General features: G+C 35.7%; 1 protein-coding gene and 1 pseudogene across 2 annotated transcripts; both read right to left on the reverse strand.

The window, feature by feature from the left end:
- Window positions 1–14,045: 14,045 nt before the first annotated feature.
- LOC113079222 (membrane progestin receptor alpha-B) lies at window positions 14,046–18,174 on the reverse strand. 2 transcript variants are annotated; one of them, XM_026251440.1, is made up of 2 exons: window positions 17,901–18,174; window positions 14,046–15,247 (listed from the first exon to the last, which is right to left on the reverse strand). In XM_026251440.1, the coding sequence occupies exon 2, from the start codon at window positions 15,209–15,211 to the stop codon at window positions 14,147–14,149; it is 1,065 nt and encodes a 354-aa protein (XP_026107225.1). In that variant the 5' UTR covers window positions 15,212–15,247; window positions 17,901–18,174; the 3' UTR covers window positions 14,046–14,146. The 2 variants fall into 2 exon arrangements, with proteins under 2 accessions (XP_026107225.1, XP_026107226.1); XM_026251441.1 differs by having other exon boundaries at window positions 18,015–18,088.
- A 1,717-nt stretch (window positions 18,175–19,891) lies between these two features.
- On the reverse strand, window positions 19,892–22,493 carry LOC113079221 (stathmin-like; annotated as a pseudogene).
- Between the last annotated feature and the right edge of the window lie 441 nt (window positions 22,494–22,934).

Here is a 22,934-nt window from a genome sequence, read left to right on the forward strand (position 1 = left end):
AGTTGCTACTGTAATTAATGCTACAGTTAATTTCATCTGACACAGTCAGGTTACACTTTGGTTTGGGCTTTATATTTTGTTGACATTTGTACTTCTAGGATGGATCTGGTATAGAAGTATAGTTTTTTGTGCCATTTATAGCCTAGTTGGTACTGTTTCTACAGTATTTCTATTAAACAAAACAAAATATGCACAATTTATTTAGTGCATGTGTCATGTAGCGCGTGTTATGTAATGTAATGAGGTTATTCATAATTCCCTCACTTTTATTTGTACAGTGTTTTTTGTGTTTTGTTTATAGCGGTGTTGAATTATTTGTTTTGTCAGGGTCAGACAGATCTGAATTGCTGTTCTATGAATGTTTTAATGAATGTTTTATGAGAGATTTATAAAAAAGATTCCGTTGAAGGTCTTATAGTCAGTTGCGATTTGGTTATAAGGCGTCTGAACATTGTGTGTCCATGTGTGTGTTTTTTCTGAGGTGTGTTTGCTCACAAGCTAGGTCCTTGTATCGATTCTGTCACTGTCGATATCATTCACTATTGTTTGTACCTGCATTATTATGTATATTTGTTTTTGACAGACAGTGAGAAACATAATTTTTCATGTTGTAGTGTTACAGAACATGTTGCAAATTAATTTACACAAAGTCTGCATGTATATGCAGAAAAGAATGACATTCATTTAAATAAAGTTATATGCACTTGCTTTTACGTAATTGTTAGTATTTAGTGAATAAAATGCAGGTTTCTGTACTGACATGCTGTGTGCAAAAGTGGTACAAGCATTTACTGAATGTGCCACAATGTTCTTGCTTCCTGACAGTTGGTGAAGCATCTTGGATGAGTTGGAAAAAAAGTCTTTGAATCTCAAGAAACAACTGAGTTCTTCCTGACAGTTAATGTGTTTTTGATTACTAGATAAACAACTCCATTAAAAACATCTCAACAAAATTAGACCTACAAGAATCATAAGGACAAGCCTTTGAGGTCAATTAAGGAATATTAGAGTGCTGTTGTACTGCAATTTAAGCAGTGATTTTGAATGTTAAATGTCAGCACAGCACTCAGCCAATCAAATTAGAAGAGCTAGCAACCACATTAAATGTTTCATGTAAAAAAAAAAAAAAGAGAGATATATTCTCACATATCAGTCTAAAGTGGATTGGGAAAATAGAAACTATTTTCACTTGTCGCTGTTGTTTTGCATCTGCTTATTTTCACGAGAAAGGATTTTGTGGCAGCAAATTCATTTTCCTTTTTCAGTTTAGATTTTTGGCAGGTCGGCGACCTTCAAATAGAAATGTGTGTGTGTGTGTCTCACCTACTCTTCCAAACCTTTTCCCAGCCAGCTGTCATCTTTCCCATGATGAACTGGCCTGATCAGGAGGCAGAATGGCTGATTAGCTGAGCAGGTGGAATAGCCAAGCAAGCAAAGGTGTGGAAGAGCACAAACCAAAAAATATAAGTGCAGTCTGTGCTGTGAACAGGACCTTTCATGCGTCTGCTTACTCTGTTTTTCCCAGTGCTTATTTGCTGTTTTATGTAAGCATCATTTTGAGTAGTTTCAAGTGCCTTTTTGCAATCTGTGCCATCTTGTCAAAATGAATAGGATATAGTTGATATGTGTGCCACGTAAACAGAGATGAAACAGCCTGAAATGTGCCGCCGGCCTTAAAAACAGATATCAGTTCCTGTCAGCTTACCTCAGAGCACTTCTTACATGAAGCCATGAATAAATAAAAGTGACCCAAGAGTAAAAGTTGCCCGAGGTTCTGTTTAGTATGGTAATTCTCTAAATCCTCCTGCAATCCTTCTACCCAATCTAATGGTTTCATTTAAGTTTAGCCTAAAAATGTATGTTGGCAAAAATTGGCAAATATAGCTTCAGTGGGCCGGTGTCCTACATAAGTGTTTTAATTCGTATTGAGTTAAAGGCGAGACAACATTCACTCGTGTTGCTTTGGGGTGGGCAGAGATGGAAGTTGGAATTTGGAGTTTCTTTGAATCTGTAATATATGAATCGGTAATATACCTGTCACACTATGCTGTCAATAAACACATGAAGATGAAGGTTTAGAAAGTCTTTAATTCAACACACGGGTAATCCATAAACACTGGGTAGAGTTGACAAGACCAGACCAAATGAACTGAAGCAAACAGAACTGAAATACAGGTGATTAATGAGTGCACATGTTTGAGGATTCGTAAATGGATACGTATCACCTATCATCCTGTTAATCTCATTGTCTCAAACTTTTGTCTGAGATATGTTGGACCTGCTTTTTTGTTTTCATCAGTTTATAGGTAACTCCAAATGCCAAAAGTCCAGTGACTAAATGCAGTTTTGGCTTAAATAATGACCAAGGTTTCACTAAAAGAGGAACATAACAAGTTGAAATTGTCACAAATAAGTAGCATAATTAAGTTTTTGCATTTTTGTGATTTAGTACTAGTTATTTTAAACCACCAATAAATACTACCATAAAAAAGAAATGTAAATTAAGTATAATTAAATTGACTGTAAAATTAATTTAAACTACCTGTAGGTTCTCCAAAGCTATATTTATTTGTGACCCTGGACCACAAAACCAGTCTTAAGTCACTGGGGTATATCTGTAGCAATAGCAAAGAAAAAAAATTGTATGGGTCAAAATTATCAATTTTTCTTTATGCCAAAAATCATTAGGATATTAAGTAAAGATCATGTTCCATGAATATATGTTGTACATTTCCTACTGTAAATATATTTTTTAAAAATGTTTGCTTGGTAATATGCATTGCTTAGAACTTCATTTGGACAACTTTAAAAGGGATATTCTCAGTATTTAGATTTTTTGCACCCTCAGATTTTATCTCAATCTCAGATCAAATAGTTGTATCTCAGCCAAATATTGTCCTATTTTAACAATCCATACATCAATGTTAAAATATTTATTCAGTTTTCAGATGATGTATACATCTCAGTTTCAGAAAATTGGCCCTCATTACTGGTTTTGTGGTCCAGGGACAGATTCGATCAAAAATGCAGGAAAAAAAAACAGTAATATTCAAAAATATAATAATCATTTAAAATAATGATATTTGTGTTATTTAAAATAAGTATAATTTAATTTGTAATATACTTTAAAATGTTATATAGCTATGTTAAGTTTCAGCAGCCAATATACTCTGGTCTTCAGTGTCACATGGTCCTTCATAAAAAAAATGATTCTAACATATTGATTAATACAATATACCAATTTTTCCCGTAAGCATTAGAGACTTAGGAAAAAAAACATAATTATTTATATATATATATATATATATATATATATATATATATATATATATATATGTATGTATGTATGTATGTATGTGTATATATATATATATATCTATATCAGATATATATATATATCAGGTCTGATATTTTTTATTTTTCTGGATGAAATCTTTAGTATGAAATTCAAGCTTTGTTTACAAAAATGTGCCTACATGAAGGCCTTATCTGTACAGCTCAGAAGATCAAAGAATACATCTTCCTTGCATTATATTCCACAGTTATTATTCATGTTACAGTGTAGTCAACACTATTTCATGAGCATTGTTATCATTTGTTTTGTTTATTAAAATAGCATGTGAAACGTGTAACATTGGCTGTGTGATGTAAAGCGTTCAGCAGAGGATGGAGTAGGTGCTGGATGCATCATTAGTCCACTGGAGACAAGCGACCTTGTATTCTGGTATTGATCATATCCGTTCACCGCTACACAAAGTCAGTAAGCCTTTTGATCACCTCCAGAAATGAAACGGTGAGGGAAATGCTTGCCCTAACCTGTTCCTGTTTTCGGACAGGAATGTTCATTTTAAGTTTTGTGTTACTAAAGGCAATAATTGGAAAGAATAGCATCTCAGCACATGCCCTCTGCCATGAAGCCATTACTCCATCTTAATGAGGCCATCCATGTCATTTAAGTCAAGCAAGACAGAGCACCTCTTAGCGATGAGCTAAAATACACCCCCTCGCACAATCATTAGACAGCTAAATGCCCGTAATGTTTACACTGATCTTCAGGCTGGGTGGACAATGAAAGCACTTTATCCTCTCTGCATTGATTCTGCCATGAATCCTAAATCTCCTCCAACTGTTATGGGTGAAAACTGCATTACATGATTGCCCCGAAGGATTAACATATTTTCTTCAACTTATTCAGTAATTCATTCTGTACAACTGAATAATGCTGCCACTTCCATGTGGTCTGTCATTAAGTGAAAGTGACATGACATACAGCCAAGTATGGTGGCCCATACTCAGAATTCATGCTCTGCATTTAACCCATCCAAGGTTTTATGAATGTTTCACTGATTTGAACATTTCCATATGATTGCGTATTAGTTTCAGATTGGACCTTTGTGCTTTTCTTTCTTCTAAAAAGTATGTTTTCATACAAATCACATTAATTCATTTAAAAAATCATCGCTTCATGAGATTGGGTTGGATTTTGTAATATTTTTGAAAGAGGTCTCTCATGCTCACCAAGGCTATAGATGTATTTGATCAATACAGTAAAACAGTAGTGTTGTGAAATATTCTTGCAATTTAAAATAACTTTTTTTATTATTTAATATATTTTCAATAAATTCTATATAAACTTGACACATGATGTCATGTTTCTTAAGAAATCATCCTAAAACGCTTCATTGCTACTTGAGAAACATTCATTTTATTATTAATGTTAAAAAAGAGTAAGGATTATTCAAATCAAAAGTTTAAAAGAACAGAATTTATTTAAATATATCAATTACTTTCAATATTATAAATGACCTTTCTGTTACTTTTGATCAGTTTAATGTGTCTTTTATCTGTCTCAATAAATATTAGAATTTCTTTAATTTAAAATGTAAAATATTGCTGACCCTAAACATTAGTTAGTGCTTTGTCCTAATTTAGGAGCAATGTTATTGATGAATCATGATTTTTGCTCAAAATGTTCTCACACATGTTTTATGCATGTTATTGAATGAGTCCCATTATATTAAGCCTTTCAGTGCCTGGGTAATGTAAATTAGCTTAATCTCTAAAGTTTTTAAGGCTTTCTGTTACTCTGCCATGTGGATTAAACACTAGCCTCGGGCACATTTAGGTGTTATGAAAGCACAAGTTTTCATATCATATTGAGCCAGAAGGCCTCTCACGATGTGTGTGAGTTGCATTCCTAAACATCTCTCCAGATTTCTTATATAGTCTATGCTTGAGCAGATTAGATTTGAAGAATGTATTGATTTCTGCTTTTGTGATTTTCTCAGTGAGAACATGAAAAGGTGGGACATGATGGAAACGCAGTAACAACAAAGGGAGGAAGAGGCCTAATTTAAGGCTAGATGCAGCCCGTCTGGCAGAAAAGCCAGAGGTAAGGTGTCACAGTGAAGGGTCCTGCGATTGAACTTTGAACAAAGACCTAGTGTGATCTTTAATTATGTCACATGATAGGAGATTACCAACATCGGTCCAAATGATTTGTCTGACAGATCAAATGGAACATTTATGCTGAAAGGGTTCTTTGTGTTAGACTAGAGTTTAGGGTTCTTTGTTCCAGCCTTTTTGTTTTTCAAATCTGTAACTGCCAAAGCATTTCATAACTGATTTTCTGGAGTTCAGTGATGCAGCTACACAGACTGTCAACAAACTCTCAACAGGTAAATGAATTCATTCTTAAATTTAAATAGAAATTGAAATGTAAAAATTGCAACTGGTTTCCAAACAAACTTTTTTTTTTTTTTTTCTTGGTCACATACAAGTGTAAGTGCAGCAAGTTGTGGAAACTTCTCTCCTCTTTACCATAAAGTTCTTAAAAGGGACATTTATTTTATAATTCATATTGTTAGATTTTTTTTAATTATTACTTGGGTTTTTGATTAATTATCTGGTACTGATTAGAACCGTTTTTCGTTAAAGTGTAGTGAAGTAAGAGCACATTACAAGAGTAAAATTGATGGAGACAGGGGAGGGAATTGATGATTAGAAGACAGGAAGCAGTCAGCGAGGCGATTATATCCATCTCACCTGTACGAATTAGAGCCCTCTGACCATATAATACAAAAGAGAGAATTCATCAGTGCACAGATATATAGCAAGAGCCAATTTATACTTTAAGTTTCAGTGTTTTCTCGCTGTGAATATACTCTCACTCCTACTGGCTCTCATGTCTGAATGTATTTTTCATCAACTTTTTTATATAGTCTGTTGAAGCACTAAAATAAACTGAAAATTGAAATAAATAAATAACAGATAACGTTTTAGTTTCCCTTGTGTTTTTGCCATGTGCTTTTGTTTTCAACTGCGTTTCATTCTCAGTGGTTTCATTATTCAAGTGATGCACATTTTCTCATTAGTATTTTGTATTTATAGCCCAGATTTTGCCAAGGATCTTGTCTAGCTTTGTTATCTTTTGATGCTGTAGTCCACTGTTGTGAGTTTCTTAGGGTAACCATTAGCCATTTTACCAAGATGCGTCCTTGCCAGGATTTTTACATTGCCTAAAATATCCAGATTTTGGCTGTTTGTGCTGTGCTAATCGATCATTGTATGACATTCATAAGAGCTATAGAGAGCAGAGCAGACGGCTCCTTATGCATTCAAATCACTCTCTTGGTACTTTGGTATCATACAATGATCGGTGCGCAGCGACGCTTCAAGTTGAATGAACGAACAAACACCTGACATGTACGTGTATTTGCATTGCTTTGATCATTCTCTGTAGATCTCACCTTCTCACATGCCACGATTGGTTGATTATGTAACATACCTGCATGTAATTGGGCAAACTACTTTGGATGTTTTAGACAACATAGAAATCCTGGCAAGGACGCGTCCTGGGAAAATGGCTCATATGGTCACCCTAGAGTTTCATCTTCCATGCTTTATCTAGTTAAGTTTAAAACGTGTTTATTTTGTTATGAATGAATTTGATCCCATTTATATAATTCCTACCTGATTTTAAGTGTTTTCAGAGTTTTAGCTTTGTTTTATTTTCTTCAACAGTAGTTAAATTCAAAGTGGGTGAAGAAGTTTACTAAACAGTACAGGTTGTAGCTTTGACACCACTTAAAAGTGTAGGTATTTTTACAGTGCAGAAAAGCCCACTCTGACTGACCTCTGAACATCCCTCCCACAATCCCTCAGTCATCAGAACATTACTCAAACCCCTGTGTAACCCATCGGGAAGTTAATCAACGGAGACTCGGGATGTATAAGATGATAAAGGAGCCCAGAATCAGTTTATACTGAGCTGGTCACGGTTGAGAAATATCTTTTTGAGCCTTGACGATGAACGCTTTTCCTGTCCACCATAATTCTGATGCAAGAATGACATGTGAAAATGAAATGACACAATTCTGTTTCAGACAGATTTACAGATCATAGCTTCACAGAGAGATTTTTGATCAGTTTGTTGTATTATTTTATTAATTTTTGCAGCGTTAAGGCAAATTGACAGTGTTTCGGAATATTAAGTACTGGGTAGACAAGCAGGCCTTTGTCTTTAGGACTGGACGAAAGAAAGAGGGGGAGAGAGAACAACAGAAACTGAGTGGAAAGAAACAAACCATGCTTTATAAAGCATATATTAAATCTAAAAAAGATATGATGTGTAAGGTTGAGCCCTTGTTTCATGTGACATGCTTTAGACTGTCAACAGTCTTCCTGCACTTGCAATGGACCTTAAAGCAGTTGTATGTGATCAGAGCCTTGAATGCTGTGTGTCAAGCCATGCACTTTTCTATATACTGCAAACCCTAATAAATTGAGACTACTCAAATGATTTAAGGAAAGTGATTCCCTCAGTTTAACTGAGTAATGGGAAAGTGACAACTCAGTTTTATTGATTTCACCTAATGTGGTCTTGTCATTGAATTAACTTATTTTTTTAAGTACAGATAACTTAAAAGGCAAACAGACTAAACACAAACATTCCAGTTTATATATTATTGTGTTTATTTGCTTTAATAAAATTATAAATCATGTAAACTATTTTTTCTTCACATCAACAACTTTATTTGGGTTACACTACAATGGAATTTTGATGCTGTATACTAACTTAAAGCTGCAGTAGGTAACTTTTGTAAAAAAAATATATTTTTTACATATTTGTTTAACCTGTCATTATGTCCTGACAATAGAATATGAGACAGATAATCTGTGAAAAAATCAAGCTCCTCTGGCTCCTCCCAGTGGTCCTATTGCCATTTGCGGAAACTCCATCACTCCCGGTAAAAAATAACCAATCAGAGCTGCGGTCCGTAACTTTGTTTGTGTTCAAAATGTAGAAAAAAAATTATATAATAAGCGAGTACACCATGAATCCATTTTCCAAACCGTGTTTTTGGCTTGTCCTGAATCACTAGGGTGCACCTATAATAAGTGTTTATATTCGGACTATTTTAGATTGCTTCGGGGATACCGCTGAGGAGTAACCCAGTACCTTTGTGATTCTTCATAGACATAAGCAGAGAGAAGTAGTTCCGGCTACAATGTTCTTCCGCAAGACGCAAGCAGTTCTGTTTATTAACCGCTAGAGCGTCAAAAGTTACCTACCGCAGCTTTAACTGCATAATAACATTTAAAAAAATACAATTACAATACTTGGAGTATCAGAACAATTAAAAGCACACTGAACAACAGCAGACATAACTGTGAACTTAATGTATTTAACAGAAACAATGCTTTTATAAGAGTAAGTCACATTTTCAACAGAAACATCTTAACAGTCACCAAAATGTGTAATTGTATGGAGCATAGAAATGCACACAGTATTTGTGAATGGAAGTAGGCTAGCTATTCAAAGTTTTACTTTTTAACCAAATAGGTTTGCCAAAGACCATATTTTAGGATGCAGGTCTTTCTTCCCCATGGAAAGTATAATACATTGAACACATCAAGGGTCATGCTGCGATCAATTAAAATGGATTCACATGCATCCAAACTCACATACATTTCAAAAGGTGCAAAATAAAGGAATATTTCACCCAAAAAATAAAACTTGCTGTTAATTTACCCTCAAGCTATCCAAATGTGGGTGACTTTTCTTCTTCAGTTCAACACTAAAATGTATTTTAGCTTAAACTGTGGTGCTTTGTGATACATATAATGCAAGTCAACGGCTACTTGCACTATGAGAGTAAAAAAAAAAAACATACACAGGAAAAAATGTATTTAATATTGTGGCTCCTGACAATAAATTGAGTCTTTATGAAGCGAAGTGAGTAAATTAACAGTAAACTTTCATTTTAAGGTGAACTATCCCTTTAACCTACCAGCACACTTCAGTCTCTCTTCCCGCCTGCTTCAGGATGACCGCCTGTCTGCTAGTCCTGATGTCGGAGGAAAACAGATTTAACACCACTCCAAATGTGTTTATACTATAGACTGTATAAAAACAGGTTTATACCTTGGAAATAAGGCTGGGCGATATAGCCCAAAAAACACTATTGTTCAATGTTGTCTTTGACAACACTGCCATCTTGTGGCAGATGCATGTGCTTTTCCATAGTTCAATTTCACATTAATAAAGTGTTGAGTGGCATTAAGATGATGATGATGAACCATTTAACAGATGAGTAGCATATATGACTCATTGTCACTAATTCCTCATGCTATTTATTTATTTATTTATTTATTTTTTTTTTTTCTTCTTCTTCTTCATTTAAATATACCTATACATGTCGCCATAGCTGTTTCTAAATATATATTACTGGAAAATGTTGTAATACAGATGATGATACTACCCAATATCTGTTCCTGACTATATAATGCAACATTTTTAACACTTCAAATATAAGATGTAACACCAAGCTCATTTCTATTAAACACTATTACTTGCTTAACAGTTTGGGGGGGGGGGGGGGGGAATCTAAGAATGAGAAAATGTATCTCATGAATGTCTTGAATAAATTAAATGTCTTATCGTTAACGTCACAAAAAAATTAATCATCATCATTTTTTTAAAGAATAAAATAATTAGGAAATGTTTGCCTTGTTAACTTCATTACAGTGTATTAAACTATCATAGCATGGTACAATGCATCATTAAACGGATAAAAAAGGGACTGAAGTAAACTGTCTCTACACTAACTTTTTCTGGGATATTGTGTTATTGGTTGAACATAGACCACAGCTGAAGTCAGATATATTATGGAAATTTGTTAATAAAGATTTTTTATTTTTTACAATAAGAACTTTGATTAATCAAAATAATAATAATAATAGGCTCAGTATAATAATGTCTAGAAAATTAAATTAAAAAAAATCGTATTTGGCATATAAGCCATCCTAAAAGGTATGGATTTATTGCATCCAAACATTATCAGAGTGATGATTTAATGGAATAAGCTTCTATTAGACAGACTAATTTACTGGCTTGTGAACTGAGACAAAAAACAATAATAATAATAATTCACTGTCATGTTGTTCTAAGTGTATAATGAGAGATTTGTAATCCTTTGAAGTGATCTGACGTTGTTTTTCCACTTCATTTGACACTGACAGATGCTGTAGCTGTGCATTGAAAAGATAACAATAGCTTTATTTTTCACAATAACGGATTGTAACTCACTTGTTATTGTCTGCATATATCAACCTGATGTTTTGTTACTCCCATGTATAAAGAACTCTATACATTGTTTTGAACTTTTCTGTCTAGACAGGAAACACTATGACATTAAGTGGAAGATGGGACTTACAGTTGTTTATTCATTTAAATACACCACAGTATACATCAACACAGCCATTTCCACATACAACAGTAAAGGTAGGTTATCACCAGTCTTTATTGTTCCTGTTCTGCATTGCAGCAGAACATGAGTGTTAGTTCCGCTCCGTGAAGAAGAAAAAAAAGAGTTCCAGTGCTGAAAGAAAATCAAGAAAGTAACTTTCTGAACAGTTCTTCCTCTTTACATAAGTGCAATACCAAAAGAAAGACAATCGTTAAAACAAACTCTAAATATGGTCATGTTTCAAATAGTTAAGTTTTAAGAGATTCTGTAAGTGTCTTCGAGGTGAGTAGATTAGTACAGAGTTTAAGAAAGAGACGCTTCGCAGTTTAGAGAGCATTCCACTTGGGCATTATGGGAAATGAGGCTTTAGGTCAAATCCCGGTGATGGAAGGAGATGACCTCATCTATTGTCTTTCTCAGTGACATCAGCTCTTGGAGGCTCCCCTGTTTACTGTACTGGGTGATTTCAAATGGTGTGTTTAATTCTTAAACTGTGGTACAGCAGTAAATACAACATATTCTGTTTACAGGTTACATTTAATATCTACAGTGTGTAATTAATATTATCAAATAATTTCCTAATTGTATTGTTATGGTATATACCTATTAATTTAATAAAGCACCCACCATGTGATCATTTTCGCAGATATTTGCCTTGTAAATCATCATTATGAGCCAACTGACAACATGTCAGTCATACGTTCTAGTCTTTTTGATGACATCATCAATCTGTGACATCATTGTCTGCTGGTGCTGTGCACACTAAAGGGCCATTCACATAGAACACATTTTTACATACAACTGTGCTGCTTTCCCATTCCCGTTCTTTGTAAATATGCACTACATCTCACGTCTTTTGCAGCATCTCACACATGACACAGCATTCTAAATATACATGCTCAAGTTAAAAGATATTCAACTTTTAAATGCCACTCTAAACCTTTTTTTTTTTTTTATTATTCCACTGCCCTGCGTCTTGTATTTTCAAACACAAAAATACACTTGTACATTATTGTGCTATGTGTTGCGCTAGATGGTGCATTTTGTGTCTTTTGCAGTGTCTTGTGCATGAGAGCCATGTTTTTAAAAGGCTGTGTCATGTTAAGTGCAACTTAAATGTCTCGTGAACTGGCTTTCTAAAAAAATAAAGTGTGTAAGCTAAAAGAAGATTATCTTCCTTGAGTCTTCTGTAGCGTTCTGTTCAACACAGCATTTTAAAAATGCAGTGCTAAAATAAGATATGCTTTTAAAAAAAAAAACATCTCTAGACCAATCTTTTTTATATTCAATTACCTCGTGTCTAACATTTTTAAATGCAGAAATGCATTCGGTGTGAATGGCCCCTTTTTGTTCTCCGGATGTTCCTGGTTGCAAAAATAAATGCTGGTCACCGTTAATCATGACTTTGCGTATTTGCTACTTCACAAAAGGCTCATACCGCAGGGACAATTTCTTTTACTGGGACCGGATCATAAACCAGCTTTTACACTACATCGCACAGAACCTTTCCTGGTTAATGCAGCAGCAGCCTATTGACACAATATGCATCTCAAGGGAATATGAATCACTTTAAATGGGAAAATAAATCATCCTTCCACCTTCTATCTGATGGATCTGTGTTGGTTTATGAACAAGGAATGGTACACGGGGAGCTGCACAATTCATGATACAACAGCTAGATGCATTTCATGGTCATTAAAAGGCCAGACAGGTCCTTTCTCTTCAGTAGCCACCTCACACAGGTATACATACATTTACATTCAAAATTGCACACACACACACACACAACAAGCACCTGTATGCATACTCACACAAGGACGCATGCATGTAGTCAGGCACATTAGAATATACATTTAACACAGATTAGTTGTGATGCTCAGACTGTTCTTGTAGATAAAGTGCTGAACTTCGAATAGAAAATTCCACATATGCACAGAACACACAAAGGCATTCATACCAGGGCATAGTTATAGCCCTTGTGTACAAAAGGAACATTTTCATGACAAACGGAGACATCATAGCTGTAATGGACATAATTCATTCTTTCTCAAAAGCCACTTTGGCTGGGATAGTTCACCCAAAAATGAATATTCTGCCATTATTTATAAAAATATATATATTTTTTATTAAATTTAAAGGAAGGAATCAAAAGTTGTTTTTGAACCCCAGTGACTTTCATAATATGGGCAACAGTTGAAGCACTCTTCAAAATATCATTGAGATTTGGAACAACATGAAAGAAACTAAATGATGGGTTTTCATTTTTGAATGAACTCACCCTTTAAAATGTTCCAAACAAAGAGTGTTGACTTTTTTAATAAATCTGAAGCATAAAGATGAGCAGAACACGCTCATCTTTTCATTTTTTGTGCTAAATTATGAATCAGCCAGGGCTGCATCTGATACTGCAATCCAGTGGCATCACATCCTACTGTACTTTTCACAACATCGGGTAATTTAGCGCTCTTCACATGTCATACTTTAGGAAAGTGTGCACTGGCAGTGAAAAACAAATAGACTGCAATTCGCAGGTAAAACATGGCACTTGATGGGTCGGACACTCTGTAAGGCAAGTCAGAAGTCAATTTGACAATAATTTGCATTGGTTTATGAGTTAATAGTAGCCAAAACAGAAATTTGGTGTCTAAAAAGCACTTCTAAGGGGTAAATTTGATCTGATTAATGGAAAAAAAAATATATATATATATATATATCAGTCACCTCTCAGTAAGGTATTGCTTATGAATTTCATTCATGATTTAAGAGTTCATCTGAGCTCCACATTTTGCTAATTGCACTGGTCTAATGGCATGGGAACTTTATTTATTTTATTTATCTACCTTATTTTACTTATTGTGTGTCCTGTAATTCAAACCGTAGCACATGGTGCTAGCAACACCAAGGTCATGGGTTTGATTCCCAGGAACACATGAAAAAAGTGTATTTGGTGTATTGAATGCAATATATGTCTGGCAAATGTGTAAACACCATGTGAGTAACACTGCACCAAAATGAAGTTGGATTTAGAGGCACAATGCAGGTATGAACATCTCCAGTGATCCAGTCTACCTAAACTATCCTGTATACAAACTAACCTGTAAGCAAACATGCTGACATCCCTTTACAGATCTCATGTAAACCTGGTTAAATAGGTTGTAATGGCACCTTTCAGCGGGCAGTCCATTCTTTAAATGTAATGTGGTTTTAAGCATGTCACCAGTTTGGTAAACAGAAAGCGGTTGGTTCAAAATGTATTGGCAAGCCACAAAAAAACAATTAACAACAATATAACATACACTGAAAAAAAAGAAGGGCCTTCATTGTTAGTTGCTTCAGTTGTTGTAGACCAGTTCAATCCTTCCTACATGTGCAAGCAAGTGTCCCTGCCTTGATATCTACTCCTGCTTCTCTTCGAGATACACCTTCACCCGTTTGCGCACATAGAATGCAGTGAGTGCGCTGCAACATGCTGTGAAGATAAAAAGAGCCACTGCATCGTGAGCCAAGTCTCCATGGAGACTTTCATAGAAAGATCTCCTCTCGCTGTAATCCAGTCGCACTGCTTCAATCTGCACTAGAGTGCAGAGCACAAGGAACACATGGAAGATCTGATGGCCCTGCCCGATGAAGTCACAACATCCCGGGAACCAGCGCTCAGGATGGGGGTATGAGAAGAAGTAGGCGCTGATCAAAAAGAAGAGGACCTGGTAGCAGTGGTACACCACCGCCTGGTCGGCACAGCCTTGTTCAGAGCTGTAGCATTTATAGATGCGATGGAACACTGGGCTGATGTCTAAACAGTAGGCCAGGCCCGAGGGAACCACTTGGAATAGCTTGTGAACGAATCTGGGCAAGTTCGGGCTGGCGTATTTGCCGTAGCAGCAGCCCGTACAGGAGAGCCAGGCCAGGAAGGCTGCGGCTGGCAAGAAAAAGCTTCGCACTTGAGCGTGCCATTCTTCTGCGATGACGTAATAGAAGTGGGCCAGGGCGCTGCCATACTGGTATACGGCTACGCCAACGTAGTCCAAAAAATAAAAGGTGTAGTGGGAAAGCTCAGACTTGGCTGAGAGCAAGTGGGCAAGCGCACTGCAGCCCAGGTAGGTGAACGCGGCTAGGAGCAGAATGAACATCGGCTGGGCGTGTGGGTCCCGCAGGAAGTCCACAGTTTCAGACAGCTCCTGAAACTTGACTAAAATAATGAGGGAGGCCAGCAGGTGTGTCCACACATTTACAGACTCATTATGCCTCTGGAACAGGGTGAGGAAGTAGTAGCGCCAGTTCTGGTCGGGCGGCCTGTAGCCCGTGACTATGTGCGACTCACGGAAAACCCACGGCACATCGCTCACCATCACAGTACAGGGCAGTTTAGGGAAGGCTGACTCCAGGAAACGGGGGATCTGGCGAAGCTGCTGTGCGTTGATGAACAGCCTCCCAATCTGCTCCATCACAACCGTCGCCATGGTGAGGACTAATTAAGCGGCAGTCTTCTGTGAAATCTGTTTGGCAAAAGTATTCAACAGATATAGTATCCTTGCATTTGTAAATTTGTTCACATGGGAAACACAATATATATATATATATATAATGGTTTTCAAATATTTTAGGTAATCATGGTTTTAAACATCAAGAAAGTAATTTTTTTAAAGTATGCACTGAGTCAAGGGTAAAATGTTTTTTTTTTTTTTGAAGACAAATTAAAAAGTTACCAAGGAATTTCAATGTTAATTTCTATGTTGAAACCTGTAAGTTTTAATACAAATCAACTCCTGGGACATGAAAGTGCCAGAAGTTGCAGAATCCTTATATTTTTAAATGTTTTAAATGGTGCATTTTAAAGAGCAGGTCATATGGGTTTAAAAAAAATATCTCTTTTGCAGTTTATAACGTAGCTATCCTTAAATTTAAAAAATCTGCAAAGTTTTTAATCAAAAAAGTGCATGATACATAAAGATATTGTCTCTCAAAAGAGAGTCGACTCAGAGTCGCCTTAACGAGTCGTCATACTTTTGAATCTTTTGCCTGTTACTGGTATACGTCACTGGATAACATATTTGCATAATCCCGCCTGCCCGCAAAATAGGAACACTCTGACCTGCCCACAAACACTTCTGCTAGTAACGTTAAGTGTGTTTACCTCATGTTGAGAAGATGCTGTGTTCAAGGATACCACAGAAATAAGATTCAAACCTTTTGTTGTGCTCGTCATTTTAACGAGGACCACTTCTATAATCTGTCTTTTTATCCTCTTTTTTTATCTTATTTTATTTGGACTAACAAGCATCTCCGAACCACAACCTGTATGTACAATTGATACGTTATTTGTACATTTTCAATTAAGTGCTCAATATTAAGTGCTTATATATGATGTATACCTAGTGCAGTTTTAGGTGTCCAGGTAAAGCACGATATTACTGTCTTAATGAAGTAGTTCTCATAATTCGCAATGAACCTAAGAATTTGTCGATTAATGTAGACGGAGGTTGTTCTAATTACGTCGTAAAGAATGTAGTGTAGCACACAGACTTTATAATCATTGTGAAATCGCTGTATATTTTGCTACGCCGGTGTCCTGACATTTTATCCTACCCGTCAGATTTTCCTACCCGGGTTTACTGCACATGTGCAGATTAATATCGCGTCCTTTTACTCATGCTAAAAATGATATTTAATGTATCTGCATAACTGTAACGGTAGGTTTAGGGTTGGGGGAGGTGTAGACTTTAATAAAAACACAATCTAATTGGTAGAAAATAATATTTAGGGAGAGACGAGGTAGTTAATGTAGTTATAAATAAGGCTGGTGCTCTTGTGATACTGTTCTGCGTTTTGTTTAAAAGATAAGATAGAATGTCTTTTTCTGTCCTTCTTCAAACATTACAGTAACTGTTAAAACATATTTTGGTTTACAAACTGTATTGTTTCATCAGTTAGTCACGTTAGCACTCAGCTAACATTTCCACCATTATTGTTTTTACAGTTTTAGCAGCTAAATTTTAGCTGTTGGCACAATTTGCTTGCATAAGTGTTTTTGTATTTTATTTAATTATTATAAGAAAGGATTGGGACACTGTTTTATGTAAAGGTGCTTTATCAATGGTAGCTGGGTAACTGGCTCAAGGATTCCTCTCTGTGTCAATCACAACAAACGTGGCCAGCTGACCAATCAGAGCAGAGTAGGCTTTTGGATGGGAGGGGTTTGCTCCGAACATGCTTGGAATTAATCGTTTCGAAATCATTGACAAATGACTCTAGTATGAATGTATATTCTGAGAAAATTACAATGTTTTCTGATTTTAGATTGCATTTAAACCTGTTGTATGGGTCTACAACACTATTAGGACACTTTAAAATACCATATGACTTGCTTTTTAAAATCGTGGTCTAGTTTTTATCGGCTTATTTCCATTCTTTATGAATGCATGCAAATGACGCCACAATCTAAGCGATATATGCAAATTGATACGTGTTCAAATAGAAGCATCATGAAAACCTTATTTTGTGAGAAAAAAAAAACTGTTATGGATTTAAAGGTATTGCACAGACTAAAAACTGGTTTATCCTGAAATTAAGGTAAGTTGACGTTAACTGTATGTAAAACGGGGCGTTTCTTTTTGGACATCACCGCTTACGTAACATCAGATCTATGCGTAGAGCTCGAGCACATTAATTAATAAGGATAAATCTGATTAAACTAAAATCATCGTTCATAATGTCTGAAATACAAATGGACTGCATCTCTTAAAACGAAGAGATTTGGGGGGAGGCTGTAGATATAATTTTAGTGATGACATCCCAAAAGACAGACGCTTCACACACCCTAAAGCTTCTTTCGTACAGTCTATGGTAAAATCCAGAAAAAGAAACGTAACACCCCGGAAGCTCAACAATGAACTGTCTTGAGTAAATTCAATGTCTTAAAGATAAAAGCACTTCAAAACGTTTTCTTCCTTGTCTCCTGTACTGTACACGTTTTAACAAATGTCGATAAGCTATCTTGGGTTCTCTCATCGTACGCACTACATTTACACTACATAACATTTTGAAAATGTTATCTAAAAGCATATGATATACAGTGCATATAGGCATTTGATTTTTTAGCTTTCATCTTGCCTTAAACCTACTATCGGTAACGTAAATTAAATGATTTACCTTTTAAGAGGACAATCCCCTCAGTCAGTGAACGGCATTTAACCGCGCCTTCACATTCGTCTTGAGGAAACGTAATTAAACAAAGAAACTTTAATTTACAGAAGAAAATATTACGTGAAAATTGTTGAGCGGGAGAGGGTCCTGTCAGCTCCCTGCAGTAGCGCTGTCAAATGGCCGTAATCTAAAGATGCCTGATGGGCAGGACAACTGTCCAATCAGACAAGCCAAAGACCATTGTCCCCGCCTCCGTCAAGAGTAACTCGCCAATAGGAAACAATCTTATAGGTGGCAACACCCTCTAAAATGTATGTGCTGTGAAATGTGAAACCAACCTCTTCTTATTAATACCGCCTACATGCCCTCTTTAATAAAGGACGAAGTTAAGAGCCAGTGTGATATAACACAGACAGGATACATATAAAAAGCATTTCAATTAATTGTATAGGCAATTTAAATGTACTCATTGTTTAATATGTTTACAATGTGAGTGTACTCTTGTTAATTTATTATGCTAAGATATGTGACAGCTTATTTCATCACCCACAACTCAGGCACTCTGCTGACACTGTGTCCTTGTCAAACTCGATGTTAACAGTGGAAACAAAGGTCCATGTTGTGAATTACGACACAGGAAAATATAACCTCATCAGACAAGTAATTCAAAAAATAATAATTCCCAAGCACTTTGCAGTCTTGTGTACCAAATTAAAGTTGTCAATGACAAAACATTTCAAGAATTCCTGTTGTACTTGTCCTTTTAGTGTTAAATGTAATTATTTTCATATTCATAGGCTTCTCCATCAATAATACTCTGAGTGATTGGATGATTCAGACGCAGTCATAAATAACAATGTGTGGGTGCTTTGAAGGTCATTTTGATATTTGAACTTTTTTGCTCCTTCCTACAACACAGACAATCAAATTGTTTTCATTTTTATTTTATTCAATTAAAAAAACATTTATTTACACAAACATATTACTGGACATGATCAATTTTTGGATGCATGTAATTGCTTCTACTAAGGGAGTTCAGAATTTGGAAATAAGATATAATTTATTTATTTTTAGAAAAGATTGATGCACTATTTCTGAACACATAATAATGTGGCAGCATGTGGACAACAAGCCATTCATCACTGCAAAGCTGTTTACAACTAACATACATTTCATGCATCTAAACTGTTTTGGCAACAAAGGATAAATCAATAATGTCATCGTGTCAACAATAGGATTTTTTTTTTTTGGTTTGTTTGTTTGTTTTTTTGTGCTGAAAATAATCAGACACTTTTTTCGAAAAAGCCTTGTCTAATACCTGTTCGACAAACTCAAAACCACTAGATGCCAGTATAGTTCAAATACATTCTCAAAGCAACAGATTTTATAATTTTTTTAACACATTAACCTTTGCAAGTACTTATTGGAATGCATTTTCTTTTTTATTAGTGCATATTGATTATGAATTACTATAAAAGTATTATCTAGTAAAGGAAAGGTGTGTGGATACTGAAATGTTTAGTTTTCACACTAGGAATCTCATGCAGACTATAAAGAGTACATCAAAAAGTGTCCAAAAGAACTCATTATTGTTCTGGCAAAAATAATTTCATAATAGAATACAGAAACTGCCATTTATATTCATAGTGTACCGATTTAAGAAGTTATTTTACTCCACATTACAATCTGGCTGACTGACAGATCAACAAAGAGGCAGTGGCAAAACTGGTACAATAACAAACAACTGTAAAACTTTAATAAGCTCATAGGATGGCAAGTACTGACATACAAGGGAACAGGTGGACTTGCACAATGCAGTATACCAAGTATATAATAGACCTAAGCATAAAACAGCCATGCTTCCCTATCAGCAAAACCACTGCTCATTTAAACGTTATAGAGCTGCAACTGGACAAATCTACAGGTTAGTTGGGATGATAAAGACAGAACTGAATACACAAACTGATGAAATGTTGTGCACCAGCTTTTCCCAAAACCCCTTAATAAAAAAAGTGGCAAAGTACATGGATCCAAACACGGAAAACTGGCCAATTTAATGGAACAAAAAAATCTTTGGATACATTAAAAAGCCCAAAACTATACCCTAAATGAAAAGGAAAATGAGAGCGAAAACTTAGTTTCACCCTCTGCCCCATCTTTTGTTTCTTTGTTCTTTCGTACCTCTTCGAGCTTCTTGTCCTAAAATAAAGAAAAATACATCCATTAACATAATGGAAATTCAACAGAACTGAAACTTTACAAAGTAACATATAATGCATATGCATTGATCCATTCACAGACCTTCTCTTTGAACTTCTCATCAGTGCTGCCAATGCGTGCTGTGCGGTTTTCTTTGTTGGCTTCCATTTTCTGGTTTTAGTTTCTCCCTCTGCCATCTTGCTAAAGTTGTTGTTCTCCTCCATTGCTTTTCTGAAGGACTTCCTTCTCGTGCTCTCGTTTCTCAGCTAAGTGCTTCAGGACCTCTGCCTCATGGTTCTAATATGAGAAGGTAAACAAACGAGGAACAGAAAGCACAATCACTAATGCAACAGATCCTTAAATGACCACTTACCTGCGTCTTTCCTCTGCCGCCTCCAGTTTTTTTCTGGATCTCGTCCAGAGATACTCCTTCTTCTTGGGGGTGGAAAGTGGGAATTCTCCCTTGGCATCTGGAGCCGTAGGACTCAGGATGACTTCAAACGCCTGTCCTGAGGCACGCTTGTCCAGTTCCTTAACCTGAATGTCTGCGAACGATACGCCATTGCATTTAATTACACATGCTTGACTTCCATTGCAGAATGATTTAAGTTTAAATGACCTTTAAAAGTTGAAGCATATTGATTTCGATATTGGAGCTTAGCTGCTCATATTTTCACATCTTACCTCCAGAGGACGCCATTGCACTTCCAACCTCAACGGTTTCACACACCTGCCAAATTAATGCATATAATAATATAAAAATGGAAATGTTTTGCTACTAACGCTGATGCAAATCTTTTCTCTTAACTATCTGTCCCTCCCCACAAACTGAAAACATATTGTGGTTTAAATACAAGAAATAATACATATACCTAATAAATATCTAAATAATAACTAAAATACACTACTCAAAGGAGTGGTTTCGCCACAATAGACATGCATAATAAGTGGATGAAATTATGGGAAGGAAACAAGCTGGAATACATAAGGTCAAACAAAGAAACAAGTCTATTAAATAGCAATATATCCATTTTTATGCTGGAAGCCAAGAAGAGGATGAGTCGCTGCCAGCACAACAAGCACTGGATCCATCTATTCAGATGTGCTGTCATCATCATCTAATTAAACGATAACAGTTTAATTAAAATATATAATGCAGGGTGTACACTCGGGTGAAATGTAGAGACAAACAAATCAGCATCATGCATAATGTAATGAGATCCAACTGGCCACTGAGAGATTTAAACAAAGGGGATATTGTGTAAGAATCAAACAAAGACAGCCTAATCCGTTGAAGTGGTTTGTTAAATATTAAGTATTAGACAAACTTGTCATCTTAAAAATGACCTGACAACATATTATCTCTTCATGGGTGAAAATAAAGATCCAGCCCCACTGTCTATCCGATGGGATGCAGGATCTCATAAGACAATAGATGGCCGAGATACACCCTGAACCCCAATTAGTACAGCCTTCAAAAATCCATAATACCACACATTGTACTATTTAACGCATGAATAAGACCCTAATAATGTTCAAGAAACATGCAAATATGGAATGCAACATTTAGAAATAATGGTATTGGTGTATACCCCGTTTAATGCAAACCAGATCACACCCTAATCTCTCCCATTTTACACCAGACACAACTGCACTGCCTATTGTGCAGAATAATCTCAGTGTTGACAGGCAAAATGCATTATTTCATATGTTTATTAATCGATGTCATTGATGCATTAGAAGGTAAATAATATTATTTGACAGCATGGTTGGTGAATGGACAAATAACAAAGACAAAAGACGTCGAGACCCATTAGATCACCTGTCACTGTACTGCGGGCTATATACTGGGATTGTTGTTACAACAGAAAACTGTTGAAGTCTATGGCTGACAATAGAATTGATTTTGCACTAGCTAAACGGCTAAATAAACAAGCAAATCTCAACTACACGAGAGCCAGACGGCTAATGGTGACCTCGACCGTTTGAACAATTCCCTCCCGATTAAACGACGACAAACACAAAACCATAATGGTCGCACAACGGACGCGCTGTTAGATTGCTGCGCGTGCTAATTTTAAATTTATGGACTTTATTTAGTTATGGTACGTTAACTCTATTCCTGATGTCTTTGTCTATTATCTGCATCCCCTCTTCAAAAAGGGAGGTAAATAAGGGTGTAACTGAAAATTAAAATCGATCTTTTATTTTTTTATATATACTTTAGATGCTTCTTCCTCATGTCTTGTCAGAAACAGTTGTAATAATATAATAATAATAGTAATAATTTTTGACGACAACAACTGAAAACACCCACCTTTAGATGCAGTGGAAATCAGAGCTGGAGTTGGCCGCGCGCAGATTCTTCTCTCGTTTCTGCCTCAGCATCAACCGTTCGCGCAAAAGAGGACCAAAGTGTATTACGTCACATTTGAATGTGACCAATGATCATCGAATAGAAAATTCTGGGATATGTAGTACGTTATAACTTCAATAGAAATTATGTGATTTACTTTTAAATTATTCTCATAATAGATATGACTACATTCATATTAAAAGTGTGCAATGTTTATTTCTCAAAATCAATTATCATAAATCATAAATGGACAATTAAAAAACAGTTAATTTCTTTCGACTAGCCTATTATTTCAGACGCCATTTTTTTTTATTCTTTTTTATTGAACATAACCTTTTTTTTATTTCCAGTCACTGAACCACACTTACAGAATTGTTTGATATCATAGCAAAATATACATTAAAACTGACCAGATATACTTGTTGATGACCACTTAAGATGAGGCTGTCATGGAACGAGTCCTGACATCACCCCATTGTTAGTCA

Source organism: Carassius auratus, unplaced genomic scaffold, assembly GCF_003368295.1.
Source record: "Carassius auratus strain Wakin unplaced genomic scaffold, ASM336829v1 scaf_tig00027462, whole genome shotgun sequence".
NCBI classification, from domain to species: Eukaryota; Metazoa; Chordata; class Actinopteri; order Cypriniformes; family Cyprinidae; genus Carassius; species Carassius auratus.

Coding starts and splice junctions, on each gene's coding strand:
- LOC113079222 (XM_026251440.1), bottom strand. CDS start 15,211: ATGGCGACGGTTGTGATGGAGCAGATTGGGAGGCTGTTCATCAACGCA.